Source organism: Monodelphis domestica, chromosome 7, assembly GCF_027887165.1.
Source record: "Monodelphis domestica isolate mMonDom1 chromosome 7, mMonDom1.pri, whole genome shotgun sequence".
Classification (NCBI taxonomy): domain Eukaryota; kingdom Metazoa; phylum Chordata; class Mammalia; order Didelphimorphia; family Didelphidae; genus Monodelphis; species Monodelphis domestica.
The window spans coordinates 194,982,253-195,007,544 of record NC_077233.1 but is presented as its reverse complement, the minus strand read 5'-3'; the positions used below and the strand labels follow the sequence as shown (position 1 = coordinate 195,007,544).

General features: G+C 36.1%; 1 protein-coding gene and 1 long non-coding RNA gene across 3 annotated transcripts in view; one reads left to right on the top strand and one right to left on the bottom strand.

Annotated features, from left to right (window-relative positions):
* ZNG1A (Zn regulated GTPase metalloprotein activator 1A) overlaps positions 1 to 22,263 on the bottom strand; it is a 54,923-nt gene extending 32,660 nt beyond the window's left edge. Inside the window, exons 1-5 of one of the 2 annotated variants that reach the window (XM_056806231.1) lie at positions 21,934 to 22,256; positions 14,776 to 14,862; positions 12,900 to 12,996; positions 11,043 to 11,134; positions 2,589 to 2,648 (exon numbers count right to left, since the gene is read on the bottom strand). In XM_056806231.1, coding sequence (XP_056662209.1) covers positions 2,589 to 2,648; positions 11,043 to 11,134; positions 12,900 to 12,996; positions 14,776 to 14,862; positions 21,934 to 22,117 — 520 coding nt within the window. In that variant the 5' untranslated portion in view covers positions 22,118 to 22,256. Of the gene's footprint in view, positions 1 to 2,588; positions 2,649 to 9,644; positions 9,786 to 11,042; positions 11,135 to 12,890; positions 12,997 to 14,775; positions 14,863 to 21,933 lie in introns of those variants that run through there. The other variant, XR_008913652.1, reaches the window with a different exon arrangement.
* Positions 22,264 to 22,313: 50 nt separating this feature from the next.
* Positions 22,314 to 25,292, top strand: part of LOC130455576 (uncharacterized) — a 33,872-nt gene continuing 30,893 nt past the window's right edge. Inside the window, exon 1 of the long non-coding RNA XR_008913653.1 lies at positions 22,314 to 22,469. This is a non-coding gene — a long non-coding RNA (uncharacterized LOC130455576). The remainder of the gene's footprint in view (positions 22,470 to 25,292) is intronic.

Below are 25,292 nucleotides of genomic sequence, written 5' to 3'. Positions count from 1 at the left end.
GATATATTATGAGAGCTTCTAAGCCTCAACACCAAGTATCTCAATTCCTAAACATGTATGTTTAACAAAGTTTAAGGAACATCATTAATATCAAACAGAAATAAAGCATTATATAATTATAAAGCAGCAGAATGAATTTAAGAAGCTAAACAGCACCATGTCACATGCATCCTGACAGATATTCTAAGTGGTAAAAGACTTTACCATGCTTTCTTCCATAAGGCTTATTTTAAAATAGGAATTCTTAACTTTTTTGTTTCATGGATAACTTGAGCAGTCTGGTGAAGCTTATGGATCTCTTCTCAGGGTGTTTTCAAAAACCCTTACCTTCCATCTTAAAACCATGTTCTAAGTATTGGTTCTAAGGTAGAAGAGCAGTAACAGCTAGGCAATGGAGGTTAAGTGATTTGCGCAGGGCTGCACAACCAGAAAGTATCTGTGGCCAGATTTGAAGCCAGGACCTCCCATCTCTGTGCCTGACTCTCAATCCACTGAGCCACCTGGTTGCCCCTCATAATGTTTTTTAAATGCATAAAAAATAATACAAAGGCTTGCCAAGGAAACCAACTGTATTGAGATAAGAGTTATCAAAAGATTTTAGAAAACAAATTCACAGACAGACCCTAGGTCAGGAAGCTTGTCTTGTGACTATGTCCAAGTGGCCCTTCCTGGGCCTTATCTGCATCTTAGGGGCACATGTTAATAACTTATAAACTGACCCTTTCAATTCTGAGTCTGATGATTTCTTTAAGGGAAATTATGATGGACTGTCGTGTTTTTAGATGGATTTATTTGTTCACTCTCTATTCTGAAAATTGTATATATCTTTTGTTTCAAGATGGGTGGAACATGAGATGCCATTGGGATACGAAGTCTGAAATCTCCATGAAGCAGCTGGTATTCATAAGTGTAGCTTAGGAGAGAGACTAAGGCCGAATCCCCTACTCAGGGATAATATAACTGAACCCAATGGGGCTGATGAGATCACAAAATGTATTAATAAAGATCAGCAATTTTCAAAGGGTGGGCTAGAAACCCTGCTAGTACAGAGAAATTGCAAAATGGTGAAATGACATGAACAAGCAAGTTTTATAGAAATAAAAATTGCTTACAATCATCCAGGGCAATTCTGAGGGACTTACAACAAAGAATGCTATCTACCTCCAGAAAAAGAACTGTTGGGAGTTGGAATACAGATGAAAGAAAGAATACAATTTTTCACTTGTTTACTTGGGTTTGGGTTTTGGAGTTTGGGTTTTATATGATTATTCACTTACAAAAAGGAATAATATGATAATGTTTTGCATGATATTACATGTATAATCCAGATTGAATTGCTTGCCAGCTCTAGGATAGGGATGGGAATGGAAGGAGGGAAACAATTTGGGTTATATAACTTCAGAAAACTTATGTGGAAATTTGTTATTACATGTAATTGGTTAAAAAATTGCTAATAAACACGGAAAAAGTTGATCTGATTCCCTAATAATTAGAAAAATTCAAATAAAAATAACTAAGATACTACTTGACAAACTAAGTTGGCAATATATGTGTATGTACTATATGTGTATATATATATATATATTTATAATATAAACACAAATATGAAAATTCAATGTTGATAAAACAATAAGTTTATTACAATTTCTTATATTATTGATGGGCCTGTTAAAACTTAGCAATGCAAACTCTTTAGAGAGTAAGTTAGTTACTTACTATACAGTAAAACTTATAAAACTGATCCTTCCTTTTAGCTCAAATATATCAGTGTTAGGACTATAACCCAAACAAGTCCAGAAAGTGAAAAAGGATTTATCTGCACAAAATTTTCTTAACAGCTTTATATTTAATAGCAAAAAGATTAGAAATCAATAACATATCCAATGATTTCTGAAAGGTTAGATAAAGTATGGTGTGTTCATATAATAGAATAGTAAAGTGCCACAAAAACTGACAAGTCAACATACATTTTTAAATGCCTACTATGTGCTAGTAACAGGGCTGAGTCCTGGGGATAATAAGGAAAACACATTTCCTGCTCTTAAGGGATCATATATGAAGAATAGTAGGAAATAGGGGAAAAAAAAGAAGGGATGCAAATGTGATCAGTAGAATAGGAAGAATGGCATATATGTTTGTCTTCAACTGTATCAAAGAACAAAAGCAACAACCTTAAATGGACATATGTATTTGGAAAGATAGCAAATATATTTTGGCAAGTAAGTATGTCATACTTGCTATTTTTCTTTTCATTCAAATTAAAAATAATTCAAAGATTGCGTTTTTACTTGGAGATTCACTCTATTTTTTTAACTTGTTTTAAATATTAAGTATATATATAATATATAATATTTATATTATATATAATTATATATATATATATATAATTATATAATATAATAATTTTAAAAATACACTATAAGATCTTTGAGGAGAATCACCCTTATTCATTTTTATAGCTCTCTCAGGGACTAGTATAGTCAGAATTCAACTAATACTTAAACTGAATTGGAAAAATGAATAAAATTTTACTTAAAAAAAACCCAAAGGATTGTGGTTTTAACATAATAGAATATTTGTGTTCTTACCATCAAGGTAAATGTCACTTCCTAATTCAGCATCAACCCAAAACATGGAAGCAACAGCACCTATAATTGATACAACACAATAACATTAATGCAAACAATGAAAAAAATTTGTAAACCCAAAAGATAAAAGATTATAACATAAGTTTCCTTCAAGGCTTGTTCAAATGACATCTCCAAATGAGGCCTTTCCTGGTCGCTCTAGTTCCTAATGCATCCCATTCCTTCCTGCTGAAATCACTTTGTATTTACTTTCAATACAATTATATAATAAGATACTATATTCTTCTATGGAACACAAGCCCCCTCTTGAGAAAGACCTGTCATTTTTGTCTTTGGAGATATAAAGCCTAGCAGAGTATTTAGCACATATAAATGTGTTTGACAAACCTTTTTTTTTTAAATTCAGACAATATTTTTTATTTTCTTTCATTAGAAAGGAAAGAAAGAAATCAAGAAGTCATCTTCTTATAAGAACCACACCAATAGAAATAATATTATAACATTTTCTGTAATAATACTATTCTACCCTCCAAAAAAGATCCATAAAAACAAAATTTCCACACAAAATTTGTTAAATATTATTAAGCAACTTCAATAGTAGGTAAACGTGTATGACAAAAAAGGCAGTATTTTTATCTGTCTACTATGGAATGGCAATGGTCTTATACTTCAAAAACTATGTATTTCACTTTTGAGAAGAGACCTAGAAAAGCAATCATGATGATCCTTTAGCAGCCTGGGGAAAAAAAGTCCTCAAATTGACAGCCAAACAAGAAATTTGCTTGCTATTTTTTAAGAAGGAAAAAGAACAAGAAAACAAACAAAAGGATATACATCTAATAGTTATTCATAAAATGCACTGGTGGCATAAAATTTGGGTCTAGGGGTAATTGCTTATATATTTCTGAGTAAGAAATAATAACTTGTTTTGACAGGAAATGATTCAATGTGTACCAATGCTACAACACAAAGGAGAGAAAAACCTGACAGCAAGGAAAGTATTTTATTTTTCAAAGCATCACAGCTGCAGTTAGTGACAAGGCTGTCTAAAAGAATGAAGCCCAGGGAAGGAAACAATGATAACTGAACTCATTCCAATGTCTAAAGCTGTCCACTTGCACTGACAAGATGCGGTTCCCCAAGCATCACTCTGTGTCAACACAGAGATACCTGTCAGCTGTTTACAGTGATTACTCATGCAAGATATAGCAAGGGCTACAAGAGCTAATGGTTTCCTGATATCTATTGATTTTTTCCAAAAAAGCTTAATAGTTTTCCAATTTGTCTGAAATAGGATTTGTGAGTAACAGGGGCTGAATCAATGTCCTTTCTTTTCAAGAAAATTACTTTACCATGACAATTATTTGGCTTTTAACAGGAGAGTGTCAGTCCCCTAAATGGGAACAGCTGACTTGCCAATAAGAATTTCCCTCACTTTCTTGATCAAAACTATGTTTTTAATTAACAAGAGGAAGAAACATACTTATTTTCGAATGATATTACTCTTAATTTAATTTTCTTTTACTGTAGCTGATTTTCTCTCCACAAAGTACAATATGCAAATCATGATTTGAATCATGGTAAACAATTTGTGTTAGGGCAATAAGAAGTCATCAATTGTTACTCAAGAATAGTTTACTCCACAGTAGAGTAAAGGAAAATGATTGTTCAACTTGGGAGTCAGGAAGCAGAGTTCAGAAACACACTTGCTAGCTATCTGACTAAGTCACTTAACAGTCTATACCTGTTTTCGTAAGCACAAAATAGAGATAATTATACTTGTATTATCTATCTCAAATGTTTTTTTAAACCCTTACTTCTGCCTTAGTTTCTTTTTTATTTTTAAACTCTCACCTTCCATCTTAGAATCAATACTTTGTATTGGCTCCAAGGTAGAAAAATGGTAAAGGTTAGGCAAGGGGAGTCAAGTGACTTGCCCAGGTCACACAGTTGGGAAGTTTCTGAAGCTAGATTTAAACCCAGGATCTCCTGTCTTCAGGCCTGAAGCTCTACCCACGGGCTACTGTGAAAATTTAACACTAGCATGTACCCTTTTCTTTGGAATCCCAAGTCAAATTTTGAATTTTATAAAGGGAGAGTTCTAATAAGTTTCAACTTACCCCACTCTGAATGAATTAAGAATGCAAAGTCTGCTGTTTATCTGTAAAAAAACTACTTAAGAGTGGGGTCAAGGAAAGATAGTGGTGGGTACGTGGTCTCATGACTCCAGGGCCTAGAAGACCCCTTGGCTCTAGTCCTGAGTGAGGTCCAAGTCCTCCAATCCATGGGGCTTTGGGAAGGGATGTCATGAAGAGCATAAATTGGATTCCAGAGAAGAAGTGGGGCTTTTGGACTGGGAATGCAGAGCAGGAAGGTGCGCATAGACATGGTACTTGACCTAGTGGGAACAGCATGACCCACATTACAGGTGGCCTTCTCTTTCTCTGGCCCACTTTTTATTAGTAAATAATTACAAATTAAGATATGGTCTCCAGAGAATTTTAAGAGAAAATACTCCCTAGCTATCCCCTCAAATGGTTTTGTGAGAAAAATGGAGGGGAGGGGGAAGGCAGTACAGCATCATAGATACACCACTAGATTTAGGCTTCAGAAAGGATCTGGGTTTGAATTCTACCTTATAGACACCAGCTGTATGTCCCAAAGACATTTTTTAACTCCTTCAGTTTCACTTCACGTGTAATGTACCTATAGCATTTACTTCATAGGATCATGTGCGAATTAATATATTTAATGTATTTCAAGATACAAAAATATTGTATTTATATTTAGTATATTTAAAGATAATGTAAAAATCATGCATTTAAAGCTTTTTGCAAACTTAAAGTGCTATAAATCCGTGATAATTATCATCATTATATAATCTTAGGGGTGTTTGCAGCAATCACCTATTTGCTGCAGTCTAAAGTATGAAGGCGGTTAGAATTGTGCATCTAATTCTGACGTGTTATTAGTGTCTTCATCCTGCTGAATAAAAAAAGTTAACTTAGAAAAATGAACCACGATGGGGACAGGGCACAGAGAGCTGTTTAACATCCCTGCAAGGCTGTCAATGTTGACATCTACTGTAGGTGTGGTGTGGTTTTAACAGCTGAAGAAACAGCGGCTCAGAGACATTAAGAAACTTGGGTCCCACACCCTGGCAGCCAAGACTATAGCCAGACGATCTGACTGTGTCTATTTAAACACATTTTTATACTAACAGTTACTAAGTCCTCACTGCAGTTCTACTCTGACCAGGGGATGGAGAGACTCTGGGTCTTCAATGGGTTCTCAACAGGTCATCCTGCTTGCTATTATCACTCTGTTGAGGCTTAGGTACAGTCCCCAGGAAGGATGCAGCCTAACACCCAATGTAGCCAAGTTTGTTGGAGAGGCTTATTAGCAGATGGCTGGCCACAGCAACAAGAATACTGCCTAATATGGTACAGAGAGGTTTCAACTGGCTTCCCAGGAGGGACTCTCCCACCAAGGAAGTCATACTTCTTTTATTTATTTTTTATTTTTAAACTCTTACCTTCCACGTTGGAGTCAATACTGTATATTGGTTCCAAGGCAGAAGAGTGGTAAGGGCTAGGCAATGGGGGTTAAGGGACTTGCTCAGGGTCACACAGCTAGGAAGTGTCTGAAACCAGATTTGAACTTGGGACCTGTCTCTAGGCCTGTCATTCTTTTAAAAAGTACTGAAGGTGGCTTAGTGGATTGAGGGGCAGGTCTAGAGATGGGAGGTCTTGCCTGGGCAAGTCACTTAACCCCTACTGCCTAGCCCTTACCTTTCTTCTGCCCTGGCTGGATTAAGACAGAAGGAAAGGGTTTTTAAAAAAGTATTGAAGTTACAAGGATCTAAGACAGCTGCAAGGGACTCCTCATGAAAAAGGATAGCCACCCCCATAGCACAAACTGACAGAGTCCAAATGCAGACTGAAGCAATGCATTCTTCACTGTATTTCCTCCATGTGCTTTTTTCCTTGTATAAAGCAATGTGTCTTTTCCCCCAACATGATGAACATGGAAATATGTATTGCATGATAGCACACATATAACCTATATATCTTGCTTTCTTGAGAGGGAGGAGGAATGGGAGGAAGAACATGAACCACAAAATGTCATAAAACGATTATTAAAAATTGTAACTACATATAACTGGGGAAAAATATAATAGGAAAAAAAGGCAGAAAAAGAGAAAAGGAAAGAAGGCCAAAAGGACTCTTCCAGGGAGTTTAGGCTGCAGGTCTATAAAGGTACTTTAGGAATGGAAACAAGAAATGGACTAAAAGGGGAAAATAAGACACACTTGTCGACTAACTTGGCCAAAGTCAGATAACTTTGGGTTCTCAGTGTTTATAATTAGAAGCTAGCCAGTAGATTCTAGTCTCACTAGGAAAATGTTTGGTTTTTTAATCAATGGAGAAAAAAGATGATTTACTGAAATATCAGGTATTACAAGACAAGATATTATGAAAGGAAACAACCAGAAAGATGTAGAAGGAGGAAAGATGCTGTAACAACTCTTGCAGCAAAGTTGTAAATAGCTGTCATTGTAAATATAAATGACTCAGTTTACAATAGGGTAGCAGGCAGAGGTGGGTACAATGGTTGCCTACTGCTAAGAATACAGTTTAATGGAGGCACCTAGGTGGTTCAATAGATGGAGGGCCAGACCCAGAGACAGGAGGTCCTGGGTTCAAGTGTGACCTCAGATACTCCCCAGTTGTGTGACCCTGGGCAAGTCACTTAAATCCCCTTGTTTAGCCCTTACCATTCTTCTGCCTTGGAACCAATACCCAGGATTGATTCTAAAACAGAAGGTAAGGATCTATTAAAAAAAAATACAGTATAATAAGAATTTAACAATTCATGTTCAGTTCATTTTAACCTTGTGCTAAAAGTGCTATAGGGAAAATACAAAAAGAGTCTGACATTTCGGGAAAAAAAGTATTGAGGTCATTTATATGAAATGAATAATATTAAATAATATCTGGCATTTAATATAGTATTTTTAGGTTTCTAAGGTATTTTGCACATATTTTATGTTATTTCTCATAATAATGGTGGGAGGTAAGTGCTATTATTATCCCTATTTTACAGATAAGGAAACTGGGGCAGGCATAGGTTATGTGACTTGCTCAAGGTCCTAGAGCTATGTAAATGTCTGAAGCTGGGTTTGAACTTAGGTCTTCCTGATTCTTGGTCCAAAGCTCTACCCACCAAGCCATCTAGTTGCATGTTTGAAATTCCCATTTTATATAACCTGAGAGAAAGGGGGAAAAGCACAAGGCAAACATTATGTAAATGTTAGATATTATTATTATCCTCCTCCTTAATATTTCAAAAATTAATTTACATAAAAAGCCATGTTGCCCTTGACTTCCTATCTCTTTATCTGAGAAGAAAAAGTGTTTTCTAAACAGCTGTTTTTAGGGTCTCCTTTTCATGGCAATTTATTAACAATTTAAATTTTTTTAATTAGTTGTAATCAAAAACCTTTCCTCTGTATGACTTCTAAATTTTTTAAAACCTGTACCTTCCACCTAAAATCAATACTATGTATTGGTTCCAAGGCAGAAGAGTGGTAAGGACTAGGCAATGGGGGTCAAGTGACTTGCCCAGGGTCACACAGCTGGGAAGTGTCTGAGGCCAGATTTGAACCCAAGACCTCCCATCTCTAGGCCTGGATCTCAATCCACTGAGCTACCCAGCTGCCCCCACTTCTGATTTTTTGGCATTAAAAACTCAATTAAGTAGATCAGGCTGAATCTGTTTCAATTACATGCTATATATTTTTCTTAGTTCTATTCTTTATTGTATTTTTGTACTAATTTTGAGCTTGGCTCCAGGAAGTAAACTATGATACCAAGAGCTGATTTAGAAATAACTCCTATGGGCAGCTGGGTAGCTCAGTGGATTCAGATCCAAGTCTAGAGATGGGAGGTCCTAGGTTCAAATCTGACCTCAGACACTTCCTAGCTCTGTGACCCTGAGCAAGTCACTTAACCCCCAATGCCTAGCTTTTACCACTCTTCTGCTTTGGAATCAATACATAGTATTATAGGCAGAAGATAAGGGTTAAAAAAAAAGAAAGAAATGACTCCCACCTTATGACAAGTCATTTTCTGCAATTAAAATATAACTAAATTCATTTTTTGGTGAATTTTGGAACTACTTACTAGGTCTTGGGTCCACTACTTCCCAATACTTTTCTTGAAGAAAGTATTTATGAACCATAGACCAAAGACTTCTTCATAGTTTTCAATTCATTGGGCTCTCATTCCTGACTTTGGAACCATATTTTCTGTTGTCCTCTCCTATGTTCACTTTTGTAATGAAACAATCACTGACTATCAAAATATAAGTTGATTTAATTTGAACATTCTATAAACTTTAAAATTTAATACCCAATATTCCAATTATTATATGTAATAAGATTTGTTAATATTTAACTTGAAGCAAAAGGAAAATAAAAGCCTAGAGAAACAGATAGAGCTCACCAGCCTCCCACCTGGAAAAGAGATCGAGGGAGGTTTTACCCACAGCTTAAAAACCATAACGTAAATGATGCTAAACAGAAAGGGAAAAAAGGAACCTTGGGACAAGGGGAGAATTCTGGGAAAGGAAGTCCAAAGGATACAAAATTTCCATTTATACAATTCTAAGTCTTTTTCTATCTCTTCACCTTTTACAATAGAGGTTGGCACAAGCTATAATCACTATCTTACTAGTCTTTACAAATACTCATGAGTATTCCAATATGATGACCAAATATTTCATGAAATATTCTTTGTTCCCTTTGGATGAATGAAAGAACCAATATTGCTACCTCCATGATTTATATTTTCAAAGATAACCTGGGAAGTATCTTTCCATTTAACTGAAACTTCATTTTGTCTTCTGGTTTCATTTATTAAGAGTATCAAAATTGATGCCATTGAAGGAAATGAACTTAATATCTTCTCAATGGTCATTTCATAAAGACATCTGGAGTATCAACAGTGAAACTCTTGCTAAAATGCATTGTTTTTCAACTATTTACAAATCAATTACCTTTGACTTTCCTTTCAAGTGCATCCTCATTTTTTTCATGTGTTTGATCCATTAAACAAAAGTTCTTTATTAATCAATTATATTCTATGTTGGCCATACAAATTAGCTCACCAGACTATGAGCTTAAGTGGAATTATGCTAGATTTAAAAAGAAATAATATTAGTAGTAATACTTAAAATGTTTGAAACCATATAGAAGCATACTCTAATTGAATGAAAAAAGTTATCTTTATGTAAATGTTAATTCTACTGAATATTGTATTCACAGGTTGACATATAAGCCAGATTTATTTAACTTCTAAATAATTTTTAAAATCTATTTTAGGGACTAAAATGCATATTTAATTATGATGATCACTGGAGAAGTAGGCCACAATTTATCCTCTTTTTGTGGAACTCAAATCAAATATTCTTATTCTTATTCTCCCTCTCTCCCTTTCTGTCTTTCTCTTTCTTTCCTTCCCTCTCTGGCTGCTTTTGTTTAATTAATGCGTGAATGTTCATTATACCATATTCACTTCCCAGTAATGACCCCATAGTACTTTGCCTGATAACAAAAAATTTAAACAAAATCAAACAATGTAACAACAATGCATGAAAGAGGTACAATGTATATCTATAATTTATAACCTTTTAATCAAAAGACACAAAATATGACCCAATATGAATAATCCAGAACCAACAAAGATCATTAGCACAATCATTCTCAGATGATTTTTTATGGCCCAAGGCAGCTGAAAAACAGAAGCTACTGGGGGGAAAGGGAAGGACTGAGAGCCAGGCCTAGAGATGGGAGGTCCCAAGTTCAAATCTGGCCTCAGACACTTCCCAGCTGTGTGATCCTGGGCAAGTCACTTAACCCCCATTGCCTAGCCCTTATCACTCTTCTGCCAATACACAGTATTGACTCCAAGACAGAAGATAAGGATTTAAAAAAAAAAAGAACAGAAGCTATTGGAACTACAACATGAAATATTTGCATATCTTTTAAAGACCACGAAAAAAAGTTGAAAAAAAGACTAAGCAGATACGAAACCTATCCATTTCAAAACTAAATAGATCCCTGAAGTATCACATATAAAATTTTCTTGAGGAAGGCTAAATGAAAGTAAGTACACAATATCTTTACTGTAATATTTGCCCTCATGAAAGACTTCCAACAAAAGTTTACATTTTAAAGATAATTAATGACTATTAAAGAATCCCTGAATCCATATACACTTGTCAAAGGAGAATATGAGAAGGGATGATCTGTTGCTATTTGTATATCAGTAAGAAGTAAGACACTCAAGAGAAGCTTTAAAATCTCTTTAAGTTAATCCTCTATTGCACAACTATTTTCAGAAGTCTGAAACTACATTATATAAACTGATGATTGATAATGAGACTTCTTACCAGGATCTGCCAAACCAGTTGTTTCTAACAGTATGTAATCAAATTTTCCTTTTTTCTGCATCAAATTCTCAATAGCCTTCAGGCCATTATCCCTATAAAAAATCAAAACATACCAAATGAGGGTCAGTACCTGAGGATTTAAAAACTTACCATTACAAACATCTTTTCTATCTCTAGAAACAGAAAAAATCAAATTTTCTACAGGCCCAAAGAATTAATTTACTCACAAAACTCTCACGAAATTGCCACTTATTTGATAATATCAGTAAAATGGTTCATTACGGAAATATTCTCAGACGTCTAAGGAAATGAAGACCCCAATGTGAAGTTTTTTCTTTAAAAAAGTAAGCAGGATTGATTTACGTGGCTAATGCATATATTATTTACTAAAGTATGTTCATGCAATTAGTACTAACAGGATAATAATGTTTTGTACTGTTCTAGATTCACAATTTTATAACTAGTCAAGAGGCTTTCTTCTTTTGTTCTTTCTTTTTTTTATTTTAATTTTTTCCAAATTACATGTCAATACAATTTTTTTTCCTATTTAAACATTATTTGGTCATTTTCAAACATTATTCATTGGAAACAAAGATCATTTTCTTTTCCTCCCCCCTCCCATAGCCGACGCACGATTCTACTGGGTGTCACATGTGTCCTTGATCTGAACCCATTTCCATGTTGTTGGTATCTGCCTTAAGGTGTTCATTTAGAGTCTCTCTTCAATCTTATTCCCTCTCAACCCCTGTAGTCAAGCAGTTGCCTTTCCTCAGTGTTTTTACTCCCACAGTTTGTCCTCTGTTTGTGGATAGTGTTTTTTCTCCTAGATCCCTGCAGATTATTCAGGGACATTGCATTGCCACTAATGGAGAAGTCCATCACCTTCGATTGTACCACAGTGTGTCAGTCTCTGTGTACAATGTTCTCCTGGTTCTGCTCCTCTCACTCTGCATCACTTCCTGGAGGTTGTTCCAGTCTCCATGGAATTCCTCCACTTTGTGTCAAGAGGCTTTCAGTAAATATCAAGCTATTTTATTCAGAATAAGGGTCATGACACATGTTAAACCCAGTGGAATTACGAGTCAGATACGGGACGGGGGTGGGGGTGGGGAAAGAGAGGGAAAGAACATGAGTCTTGTAACCATGGAAAAATATTCTAAATTATCTAATTAAATAAAATTTAAAAAAAAAAAGAATAAGGATCATGAGCTTTAAACTCTTTCATCCTCATAAATATACTAAGAATAAAGAATGCGTTCTTAAGAAAAGAAGCATTTTGGTTAACTAGAGAAAACTTAATTAACAACACTGTCAATAAAAGGCTACACTGTACTTAAGAAATTTGACTTAAAAAGGAACAATATAATTTCTTTCATCTGACATATAATTTTAACAGTGGTGTTATATTTATCTCCTGACATCATTATCTTTGCTAGAACTAGTATAAAATAAATGTCTCCCCCTACCATTTTAAAAAATTTATTCTCATAATTTCTGAGAGTTTCAAAATGAAATGCTGTTTCTCATTCTAGGAAGATTTTTAAAAACCCAATGTTTTATGATTTGATTTTTTCCAGCTATAACTATTAAAATTACCTGAAAAGATTATAAATTTAACTAAATGTTGATTTAAAGTATTATAAATCCTGTATATACTCAACAAATCTAAGCATTGAACTACTAGCAAAAAGAAGTTCACATAAAAGCCAGTAATAAATTATTACTTAAAATGACTTCTAAAAAAATTTCTTTGGTTAGTATTTGGTCTGAAAATATACTAAAGTTAACATGAAATGAAAAATTAAAACTGAACATAAAATTGACAAACTTGAAGAAAGTAACACGAACATTCCTCACTTTACTGAGCAGCAGAGGCAACCATTTCGAAGCTCCAACCATTCTTCATATAGCTCCCCACCTTGGCTTACAGCTAAGGATTTCTCCAATGCACTTCCTAGGATACAAAGCAACAAAGCATTCTTTAAACCATCTGCTCATTGGCCAAGCAAAAATGAAAGATTAAAAAGCTACTCCCCCCAAAAATCGGATTTCTAAGTGTTTTATATCCAGTTGCTATTAATATTGCTTATATTGCAAAATAGAATTCAATTTTTACTTCAAGAAGCATTCAACTACACATCAAATAAAATGAATTTTTCCAAAATATTGGGAGATATTAGTATCAGAAGTAATTTGCTAGCTCAGATTTCTCAATAATTCCTTTTCTAAGATTTTTTTGGCTTAATTGTTTTTGAAAACAGAGGGGGGCAGGAACTAAAACACTGAAGACTACTATAATGTAAATGAAAAATGTTGAACAAAATACTTAAACATCCACATTTTTAGAAAGGAAGATATTTAAACTAATGCTCATTCCAAAGGTCAAAACATTTAATATGGTGGTACACATAAAAAAATAATACTGCATGCATCTTCTTCTTTACACTAAGAACCTATTCCTTACTTTTTTTAAATTCCAAGTAACTATATTTAAAACATTGCTTGCTGTCTATGATGAAAATGGGTTTCTTCTTTCTGGAATAGAAAATTTGGGTCTGATATCTGCTTCCCCTCAAACTATTAAGGGATATCACCATCTGGCTTTCTGCTTTTTGTTCTTCATGGCTTGTTGTACAGAAAAGTTGGCTTTAAGATTAGAAGACCTGAAGTCAAGTCCTTCCTAACTTCTCAGTGCTTCTATGCAACTTCTTATGACTAATTCAGCAGAGTAGGTGCTGCTTTGAATCAGTTTGGTCCATTCCCCCAAATCTCTTCCTTCATTTCTAAAATTAGGTACCCAACCAGTTCCAGCTTTGGAAAAGAAAAATAAATTCAAGTTAATTGGTGAGGTGTAGCCCTCAACTTTCAATTTAAATAACCATATTCCTTCAACTTCCAAGAAGTACTCCCGCAAACAACACATTAAATTCCTTTGCGATTCTAGATGATAGGTCATTATGAAGGAATTTTTTATTTTATGTTTCTACTTATAAAAATAAAAAAACCCGGAAATCTGTTTCATATTCAATATAGCACCTAGTTTACTGTTAATGACCAACAAAAATGAAAACTTTTCTTTTAACCTTTAAATTTTAGATTGCTGAAAAAAGACTTTAGAGAGGGATTTTCAAGGTTCTGAATGTGGGCCAGAGGTAAACATTCAGTCATTCTCTTTAAGTTAACAGTAAGAATAATAGGGAGCAGCTAGGTAGCACAGTAGATAAAGCACTAAACCTGGACTCAGTAGGACCTGAATTAAAATTTGACCTCAGACACTTCCTAGCTGAGTGCCCCTGGATCAGTCATTTAACCCTCATTGCTTAGTCCTTGCCATTAAAGCAGAAGATAAGATTTGGGGTAGGGGGTGGGGAGTAGGAATTACGCTCAGAATACAATGGCTACAAAATTCAAGATTGGCTTATTTCTAGACCTTGAAAATTCTAGAATGCTCCAAAATACATTTTTGTTATTTAGTATGAAAATTAAATTTCAGTGTTCAGTTTCAAACTTTACTGTATCACCAAATCATTTTATCAACCATACTTGTATCACTGAAACTTTATCCTCAATTTTATATCCTCAAATTTATCCTCATCTGAAGTTGTATCATTTCTTACGCCCTAAATTTTAAATATGAACAGTCAATAAATTAAACATCAACTAGTTTTTAAAACACTGAGATAAATTCATATCTGACCTAGATTTCTATATCAGTTTCTGTAACTTTACTTACCTTCCCCAAACTCATTTAAAATAACTGCTATTCTTTTTCTATGTTGTTCAGTCAAAATGTAGTTAAGGAGAGTTGTCTTTCCAGCACCTAGAAAACAATGATACTAGTTTCAGAATTGCAGACTCCATTTTTCATTTGCTTTCAGACTTCTATCCCTCCCTAAACATCATCAATTAAAAAAAAAGAATTAAAAAACCCAAATACCCCAAACTGAAAATCAATATTCTATTTCATAAGATTTTAGGGCCCTTAACACTTTTTTTTCTTAAATCTTTACCTTCCATCTTAGAATCAATACTGTGTATTGGTTCCAAGGCAGAAGAACGGTAAGGGCTACACAATGAGGATTAAGTGACTTGTCCAGGGTCACAGGGCTAGGAAGTGTTGAGGCTAGATTTGAACCTAGGACCTCCCATTTCTACACCTGACTCTCAATCCACTGAGCCACCCAACTGCTCCCGGGCCCTGAATGCTCTTAAGAACTCCATCCATTTAGTTCTATTGCTCAAATGCCATGCCTCAAATTTTTAAGTAGTTTTACTTCAAAGAAAATAATAAAGGAAAAGATCAAAAGAAAATTTTAGATGGTCAAAATGCTCCTAGTCTACAAAAAGATCCAAGTAATATTACCAATTGGATAGACCACTGTGGTCCACTGAAACTATCTCAAAATTAATATATATTACTGCTAGAATACAACCCAAGTAATAGACATTCCATTTTTTAAAAAAGAAAACAACGATTAAAAGAATACAAACAGATCCACGGAACCAAGCATTCAATATAAAAGTGAAAACTCCTTGAAATTAAAGTATTTCCTTCTTGGGATCCTGAATGCAAATGATATAAAAGCATTTTTATTATGGCTTGTGAAATATGCTATTTGACAGTTTTGTATGATTTCTTGACACTGACAATTCCTTTTCTCTGCTCTATAATTTGAACCTAAAGACCCACTATTTAACACCCAACATTTGACTTATTTTGAAATTCAAAACACCTAGTGATAAGTCAATACAGAATGACAAGAGAGCTACTTCTGCTACTCTAAAGGTATATCTTTATTAATGCCCTTGAATTGCATTAGGACTATAGGAATACTGTGAAGTTTAGGAAAACAGTATCTGTGAAAAAGTCTTGCTATGTTATCGTCATCCAGCAGGTGGCATATTATCCCATATTTGTTCATGTGTAGAATAATCAGAATAGTTATGATTCACATTGCAAAAAATAAGCCCCAATATAATTATGCTTGTTAATTTTTTTTAATTTTAAGTATTCACATAGGCAACAAAGGATGGAATAACAATGACTCTAGAATTAACATCTCATAATAATTCCTTTTAAATGTCTGAAAATTTTCACTCAAATAAAAGAAAACTAAGGTAAAAGAAGCATGAATTTTTCTTCAGACATATTTAGACATTCATTTTCCGGGCAGATCATTCAGAGTGTGCACATGTTACAAAGACAACTACCATATTAATAAAATATTCGGCATGAAACTTTTTAAAGAAGTATTTTGTGGATCAGATAGGCTCTTGATTTAGGATAGTTTCAAAGGAGCTGGGGATAGTGAGTTGAGAACAATGGGCTGGAGTTAGGAAGACTTGAGTCTCAGGCACTTACTAGCTGTGTGACCCTGGGCAAGTCACTTAACCCTGTTTGTCTCAGTTTCCTTAACTAGAAAATGGGGATAAAACAGCACAACTTCACAAGGTTGTGAAGAGGATCAAATGAGCAAAAGTACCTAGCATATAGCAGGTGCTTTATAAATTTATTTTTGTAAAATTTAAATATTTATAAAATTACCTTTATACATTTATTTATTCCTTAGAAATTATTCTTTGTACATATATTCTCTTCTCCTTTTACGATTTTATAAAGCAAGGCAAGAAACGCCCAAATTTTGAAATAGTCAAAACTTCAGGTAACCCAACGGGCAGCAGAAAGATGTATGATAGGTATAAGTGGGCTTATATAGGCATTAATAGCAACCAAGACTCAAGTGAGAGAAGTGGCATGAAAGCTATCATCCAGGGCATAGGCCAGGTATGCACAAAGAATGGCAGCATCTCAGATGCTCTGAATTAGGGCTTAGCTAGGACCTTTAAATTATTAAAATATTTTGCATGTCTTCTATGTAGGGCACAAACTAGGATAGCCTAAGATCAAAAAGTAAGAAGAATTTTCATCTATACCTGGGTTCAAATTCTGACATTGTCCTTGAATATATTTATGACCATCGGACTCTGAGCTGATTTAAATCCTAATGCAAGTAAAGGATTCTACAAGTTTCAAAGAAAAATAGAACAGAAGACAAGATAGAGAATGAAACATTAATTAACAGTAAGGTATATAATTTTACTAGCTATGTGACCCTGGGTAAGTCACTAAACCTGCCTGCCTCAGTTTCCTCCACTGTATAATGGGATAATAGGGGCAGCTCGGTGCCTGAGTGAATAGAGAACTAGGCCTGGAGTCAGGAAGACTTATCTTCCCGAGTTCAAATCCAGCCTCAGACACTTCCTAGCTGTATGACTCTGGGCATGTCACTTAACTCCAATTGCCTAACCCTAAAGCTCTCTTTTGCCTTGGAATGGATACTTGATAATAGTTTGGAATAATAGCACCTGCCTTCCAGGGTACTATGAAGTAAAAATGAGATGTTTGTAAAGAGCTTTGCAAACCTTAAAGCATTATATATTTTAAACAAATATGTTAGTTTCATATTAATTCTTCCCAAGTTTACCTCTGGTAGATACTATGGAATTCTCTGGCCTTTTCTACATATAGTCATTTTAACCAATAAACAAATACTCATTTGTGTGAAATCAATTTGAATATTTTTCTTTTTCATACATTAAAAGTCTGACCAAAAAAAAAAACCCCAAAATCACCAGTACTAATATCACCTTAACATTTAAGAATATATTCTGCTGACAAACTTCAATTAAACAATACTTGGAGTTATTTTAAGTGAGATACCACCAAACTCACAAGTCTTAATATTAATACTGTGTTATAATAAAATAGATGGTTAACTTTTTCACCCAGTAAACATTCTTTACTTTCTTTTAAAAATTCTTACTCTCTCTTGGAATTGATACTAAGTCCTGGGTTCCAAAGCAGAAGAGAAATAATAGCTAGACAACCAAGATTAAGTAACTTGCCTAGGATCATACAACTAAGAAGTGTCTGAAAACTTATTTGAACTCAGATCTTTCCATCTCCAGGCCTGGCTCTTTCATCACTGAGTCACCTAGCTGCCCACCCCCCCATCTTTTTTTTAAAGCATGTCTTCCACAGAAAACTGGAAGTCATTCTTTAAAATTAAGATTCACCTAAATACTTTTGCCATAACCTACATTTTTTTTCAGTCAATCCCTCAATAAGCATTTACTAAGGCCTTACAAGGTCCTAGGCATGGTACTAAGTCCTGAGGATACAAAGACAAGCAAAAAGAAAAACATTTCCCTGCCCTCAAAGAGATTACATTCTAATGGGGGAAGACCCCATAAAAGAGATGGGAGAAGTATGAAGAAAGAGGGATAGCTAGCTGCTCAATGACCCTCCTGGCCCTGGTGGTAGGATGAAATCAACAAAGGGAAAGCAGGCCCAGAAACAGGGGACAGGGGACTTGGCCAAGGAATCATGAAGGTGAAGAGAATGAGGGATGCCTCCTCAGAACCCACCCTCAAAATGGAGATTCTCTGAAGAACTAGGGGGCACAGGGCAACTAGGGGAGACAATAGGCAAACAACTACAATGCTGTACAGGATAAATTGAAGATAACCACCAAAGAGTAAGCATTGGCATGGAAGAGAAGAGAACCAGGAGAGGCTTCTTAGAGAAGATAGGATTTGAGCTGGGACTTGAAGGAAGTAAGGAGGAAGAGAAGAGGAGAGAGAACATTCTAGGCACTGAAGACAGGCTCAGTTGGGAGATGGAGGGCTCTTCCTCAAGGAACAGTAGTAAGGAGGCTACTGTCAGTGGATCAGAGTACATGGAGAAAAGACTGGAAAGGCTGTGGGGATTGCAGTGGGGAAGGAGAAGTGAAGGGGATGAGGAAGATGGGTTAGGAAGAATTACAAATACCAAATAGGATTTTATATATTCGATACTGGAGATAACAGGTAGTCACTGGGATTTCTTAAGGGGGTAACATGATTAGACTTACACTTCTGGAAGATCATTTTGACAAATGAGTGGAAAATGGCCTAGAGTGGGGAAAGCCATGAGGAAGGCAGATGGACAGTCTACTCCAATAATGCAGGTGTGAGGTGATGAGAGCCAACACCAAGGTAGTGGCAGTGTCAGGAGAGAAGGGTCCTAAGCTAGAGATGTTAAACAGGTAAAATTGACAAGCCTTGAACAAACAGGATGCCGGTGGCGGGGGTGAGAGAGTGAGGAGGCAAGGATTACACCTTGATATCCAGTCTAGGGAGAGGACTGGAAGAACAGCAGTAACCTCTATAGTAGTAAGGAAGTTAAGAAGGGAGGGTTTGGAAGATAGATAACAAGATCAGTTTCACATATGTAGAGTTTAAAATTTCTACAGGATATCTAGTTCAAGATACCTGACAAGCAGTTAGAACTGGAGGTCTGGGGCAGCTGGGTGACTCAGTGGATTGAGAGACAGGTGTAGAAAAGGGAGGTTCAAATCTGGCCTCAGACACTTCCCAGCTGTGTGACCCTGGGCAAGTCACTTAACCCCCATTGCCTAGCCCTTACCACTCTTCTGCCTTGGAACCAATACAGAGTACTGATTCTAAGATGGAAGGTAAGGGCTTAAAAAAAAAAAAGAACTGGAAGTCAGCAGAAAGATTAGGGCTGAATAGGTAGATCTGAGAATCATCAGGCTAGAGAGAACTAAATCTTTAGGAACTGATGAAATAACTAAGGGTAAGAGTATAGAGTAGGGGTCAGCAAAATGACCATTTCTGTATGTTCTCCAAAATAAGAATAATTTTTCATATTTTTAAGTAAAATTTTATTGTATTAAAGAATGTAAAAAATCATTCTTTGGATTTGGCTCTCAGTCATAGTTTTAGACACCTGATACAGAGGGAGAAGAGAATAGGATCCAAGACAGAGCCCTGTAGAACACTCCTGGTTATCAGGCATTCCCTAGATAAAGTTTCAGCCAAGGACTAAGGAAAGATCAAGGGGATAGAACAAAATTTAAGAGAATGATTTGTCATAAAAAGGGTCAAGGATTGAGAAAAGACCATCAGATTTGTCAATTAAGAGATCATTAGTGGGGCACAGAGGTGACACTGTGAATAGAACACCAGACCTGATGCCTAGAATACCTGGGTTCAAGTCTGACCTCAGACACCTCCTAGCTGTGTGACCCTGGGCAAGTCACTTAACTCCATTTGCCTAATCCTTGCCCTTCTGTCTTAGTCATTACTAGGACAGAAGTGGAGGGAGGGAAGGAAAGGGAGAGAGGAGGGGGGGGCAGAGAGCCAATGACAGAAGAATTTAGAGAGTGAAAGTGTGGAAAGATAATAGAGGTACCCATTATACTTCTCAAATTTATCAACAAAAAAAAGCAACTTAGCATTTTGCGCTTTTAAGGTTTGTAAAGCCTTCTATAAATATTAATTCATTTGATCCTCAAAAATTTGTGAGGAAGGTGCTTATAATCCTCATTTTATTGATGAAGAAACTGAGGCATATGGCAGTTAAGTGGCTTGTCCAGGGTCACACAGCTAAGAAAAGATAGCTAGCAAGGAAGGATGGATGATGTGAGAGTTTTCTGAGATTGAGGGAGGTGTAAGTATATTTGTTGGCAGAAGATAAGAGATTGAAGATAAGTGAGTGGGGATGATAGAAAAGACAATCTGCTACAGAGAATGGGATGGAATTGGATCATTGTGTATGTAAAGGGGTTTGCCTTAGCAGGGAGAAAGGTCTCCTCATTATGGGAGAAAAGGATGAAGTAGGAGATAGTGGCAGAAGGCAGCTGGATGATGTGAAATGAGGAAAAGAGGAAGAGGGAGGTCTAAGAAGAGAACTCTTTTTTTTTTTTCAGTAAAATATAAGGCAAAGATCTCAGGTACAAGATGTCTTAAGAGGTTATCTAGCTCAAAACCTCATTTTACAGAGAAATAGTGCCTAGATTCAAACCATGACCCTTGTTACCAAATTTAGTGACCTTTATACTTACATAGTACAGTTGATAGAGTGCTAGATATGGAGGCAGAAAATTTTGGATTCAAAAACAGACTCTGACACTCTCAAAAGCTGTGTGACCTCTAGGAAGTCACTTAAATCTAGAAGCCTCAGTTCTGTCATCTGTAAAATGGTGTTAAAAATACTATTAGTACCGACCTCACCAGGTTCTTCTTGTTGAGATTTAATGAGAATACTTGTAAAGTATTTTACCAATATAAAAATATTAGTTATCATTATTAAATGATAAAATTATCACTATATAAAAGTCAGCTATCATCATCTTTTGGATCTCAAGAACATAAAACTTACAGCTGGAAGGGATCTTAGAGATCATCTGGACCAATGAACTTGGGGTTCGTGAATATATAGGGTTAAATGGGAAGTTGAAAGCATGTCCTTGAATTCCAATGGGGGTGGGGAGAAATTGCCATCTTTATTTTCCACTAACTTCTGAAATAAGAGGCTGACACTCTCTCCTTAATTTACACTGGAAAACTGAGGCTCCGGGCCAGGAATGTTCTAAGTGTCAGGAGTGGAGTTCCACTTCCTAGCTGTGTGACTCTGGGCAAGTCACTTGACCCCCACTGCCTAGCCCTTACCACTCTTCTGCCTTGGAACCAATATATAGTATTGATTCTAAGGTGGAAGGTGAGGATTTTGTAAAAATAAAAAAGAGTGGAGTTCCAAACATGGGTTTCTCTGATTAAATGCAATGTGTTCCTTTTTCCTTCCTTCTTTTTTACCCCTTTCCTTCCTTCCTTTTTTCCCTTTCTTCCACCACACTTGGCTGCAGAAAAGCTCTTGCTCCCAGACCTAGGAAAGAGGGGCAAGGGGTTGTCTCCTTCCAGGGAGGGAAAAGGCACAAAACTCTTTGTGGTTCTTATTATTCATTATCATCACCATCATCATTATCGTTATTTTTTTAACGTAAGTCTCTGTCGGGGAGTTCTCGAAACTACTGACTGGCTTAATTACCTAAATACCCAGTGATAATCGTGACCGGGATCTTAGCATAGGGATCGGGCTTCCCCTCCTCCTCTTCCTCCGGCTGCTGCGCCTGCGGTAAATGCTGCATGTCAATGGGGATCAGCTCCGGGCAATCCTCCTCCTCCTCCTGTTCCTCCTCTTTCCCATGCACGGGCACACTCGTTCTAAGCATCTCAGCAGGAGGGGTTCGAAGAGGATACGAGTCGCTAAGCAGAGGAACTGTACGTTTTTAAAGCAGAGCACGTTGCCAAACACGCAGACCAGGCCCCACCCCCTGACACCTGTACTACGCGACGCAATGAAATCTCACGAAATCACGTCTTCCGAGACTTCGTTTCTTCACGCCTCCTAGACCTAAGCGGAAGTAGTCTCCGGCTACCGGTGACTCTTACACTCCCAATTTTCTATTGGCTACAGCCTGAATGACAACGGGAGACACAAACCATCGTTCGCCCTCAAATCCTAGAGGCCGGTGGCCAATATGGAGTGGTTGTGTTATTCATTCTACATTTTTCGCAGAGAAGGTACCCTGCCTGTCTCCATTGTTTTGTAAATGTAATCGTTGCAAGTGGAAGTCTGGTACTTGGCTGGGCATTGGTCCAAGTCGGATGGAGCTGAGAAATGGGACCTAGTGGGTAGAGGAAAAAAACCTGTAAAATAAGACAGTTGACCCATTTTTAAATCCTTTAAACGCACCAAACCCCTTGAGGCACATTGTATTTCATAAGACAGTGTATTGAATGGAGTATGGGAAAAGAAAAAAAGGAGTATTTATTAAGTACTAATATATGGTGAACTCTGTGCTAAGCTCTTTAATATTACCTTACTGGATCTGAACAACCCTGGAAGGTAGATGCTATTATCATTATTCTCATGGAGAAACCCAGGCAGTCAGTGGTTAAGCGACTTACTCAGCAAGTGGCTGAAGTTGCATTTGAACTCGGGGCTTCCTAACCCCAGCCCCATTCTTGTGCCACTTAGCTGCCTAGGAATCAAGACTAATTTTTTTTTAAAATTCTTATCTTCTGTCTTAGAATCAATTCTATGTATTGGTTCCAAAGCAGAAGAGCAGTAAGAGATAGGCAATGGGGGTGACTTGCCCAGGTCACACAAAGGCATCTGGGGCTACATTTGAACCCAGGACATTCTGTCTCTCAATCCAATGAGCCACCTAGCTGTCCCCAGACTAGGTTCTATTTTAATAAATGCCAATAGTTTCCCATTCCCTCCAGGATCAAATATAAAATCTAATGTTAGGATTTCAAAGCTCTTCATAATCTGGCCCCTTCCTACCTTTCCTTACATTTTATTCCTTCAATGACAGTCTCCTTTACTCTAACTCCCATCAGTCTCTTGGTTTCCTTCAAGACCCAGCTAAAATCCCACAATCAAAAAGTAGTTTTTCCTGATCCTGCTTACTGCTAATGCCTCCTTCTGTGGGTTATTAATCATTATATAGTGTATATCTTGTTTGTACCAAGTTGCTTGCTGAACTCCTTGAAAGCAAGGACTGTTTTTGCATTCTTTGTATCTGTGCACTCTTTGCACAATGCTTGGCACAAAGTAAGAACTTAATATATATTTGTTAACTTGACTTTTTAGGCAGTGTGGTGCAATATTTTGAAAAATAAAAAACTGACAAGCTGTGTCATTTTGTCTCATACAACCATTTCTTGGTATGTGCAGGAAAGAAATTTTAGACTAAGAATCTGGAGAGGGAGACAGCATCATGTACCCATTACAATGCTAAAAGAAAAACCTAAATTCAGATCACATGTGGACTAAACTCATCACAGTTCTGCCATTTTAATACCTGTGTAATAGTTACCCTATCATTGGCATCTGAAAATTACCTCAAGGGCTAAGACTCTTAAACATTTGCCTAGAGACTCAATTTCCTCATTTGTTATTTAACCTCAGTTTCTTCACCTATAAAATAAGGGGCATCTAAGTGATACAGTGAATAGAGTTCTAGGCCTGAAGTAAAAAAGACTCATCTTCTTGAGTTAAAATATGACTGTGTGACCCTGGAAAAGTCACTTAACCCTCTATATCTCAGTTCCTCATCTTTAAAAGGAGCTAGAGAAGGAAATGGCAAACCACTTAAGTATCTTTGCAAGAAAACCTCAAATGAAGAGTCAGAAATAATAACAACAAAAATGGAATACATGCTCTGTAAGGCTCATTCCAGCTCTTAACATTTCCTAGTTCTATATATCATGGGATTTAGCCCTGGAAAAGAACACCCAAAGTTGTGCCCTTCATTTCACTGATGAAGAAGAAAGTAGTCTTTTTTAGTTATTCGACATTCTCCTACTTATTGCTTGTTGAATAACCATTAAAATTTCAGGAAAGCAGCTGATTTTGATTTTTACAAAACCCTTTGCTTCATTTAATGAATAAACTGATGCAAAAATCATATCAAGCCTTTCTACATGTTAGGAACTGTGTGAAGTGCTGGGCATACAGATAAATACAGGCAAGTACATTGTAATAGGGAAAGAAAACACATAGGGGTGTGGTGACCAGGGAGTGGTGTTTAGGTAGGAAAATCTTAGAGATGGTGATTTGTGTTGTGGAATGAAAAAATATGAATACTGTATTCTGTGGTTAGGCATAAGCCTTCCAGAAATGGTTAAAAAATGTTATCAGTATTCTAATCTATGGATTGTTCTTTTTGGAGAGAGAAATGTCCAACTTGGCATAGCCTTCCTCGTGCTTTTGGACATCTTTTTATTTGTTTAGTTTAAGAATATTTATTATCTCTCCTTCCCACTCCCCAACTGAATTATTTATTTATTCATTTATTTTTATTATCATTTTTATTTAAGTATTTTCCCATGGTTACATGATTCATGTTCTTTCCTTCTCCTTTTCCCTCCCCCCACCCAGAGCCGACAAGCAATTCCCCTGGGTTATACATGTATTATCACTCAATACCTATTTTCCATATTATTCAGTTTTGTAATAAAGTAATCTTTTAAAAACAAAAACCTCATATCCTATACCCATATAAACAAGTGATAAATCAAATATTTTCTTTCTGAATTTCTATTCCAACAGTTCTTCCTGTCAACGTGGATTCTTTTTCTTAAGTTCCTCAAGATTGTCCTAGATCATGGCACTGCTATTAGTAGCAAAGTTGATTGCATATGATAGTCCTATAATGTTTCAGTTTCTGTGTACAATGTTGTCTTGGTTCTGCTCATTTTGCTCCACTCAGTTCATGGAGGTTTTCCCAGCTCATGTGGAAATCAAGCAGTTTATCATCCCTTATTGCACAATAGTATTTATCACCATCATATACCACAATTTGTTCAGCCGTTCCCCAATCAATGGACACCCCC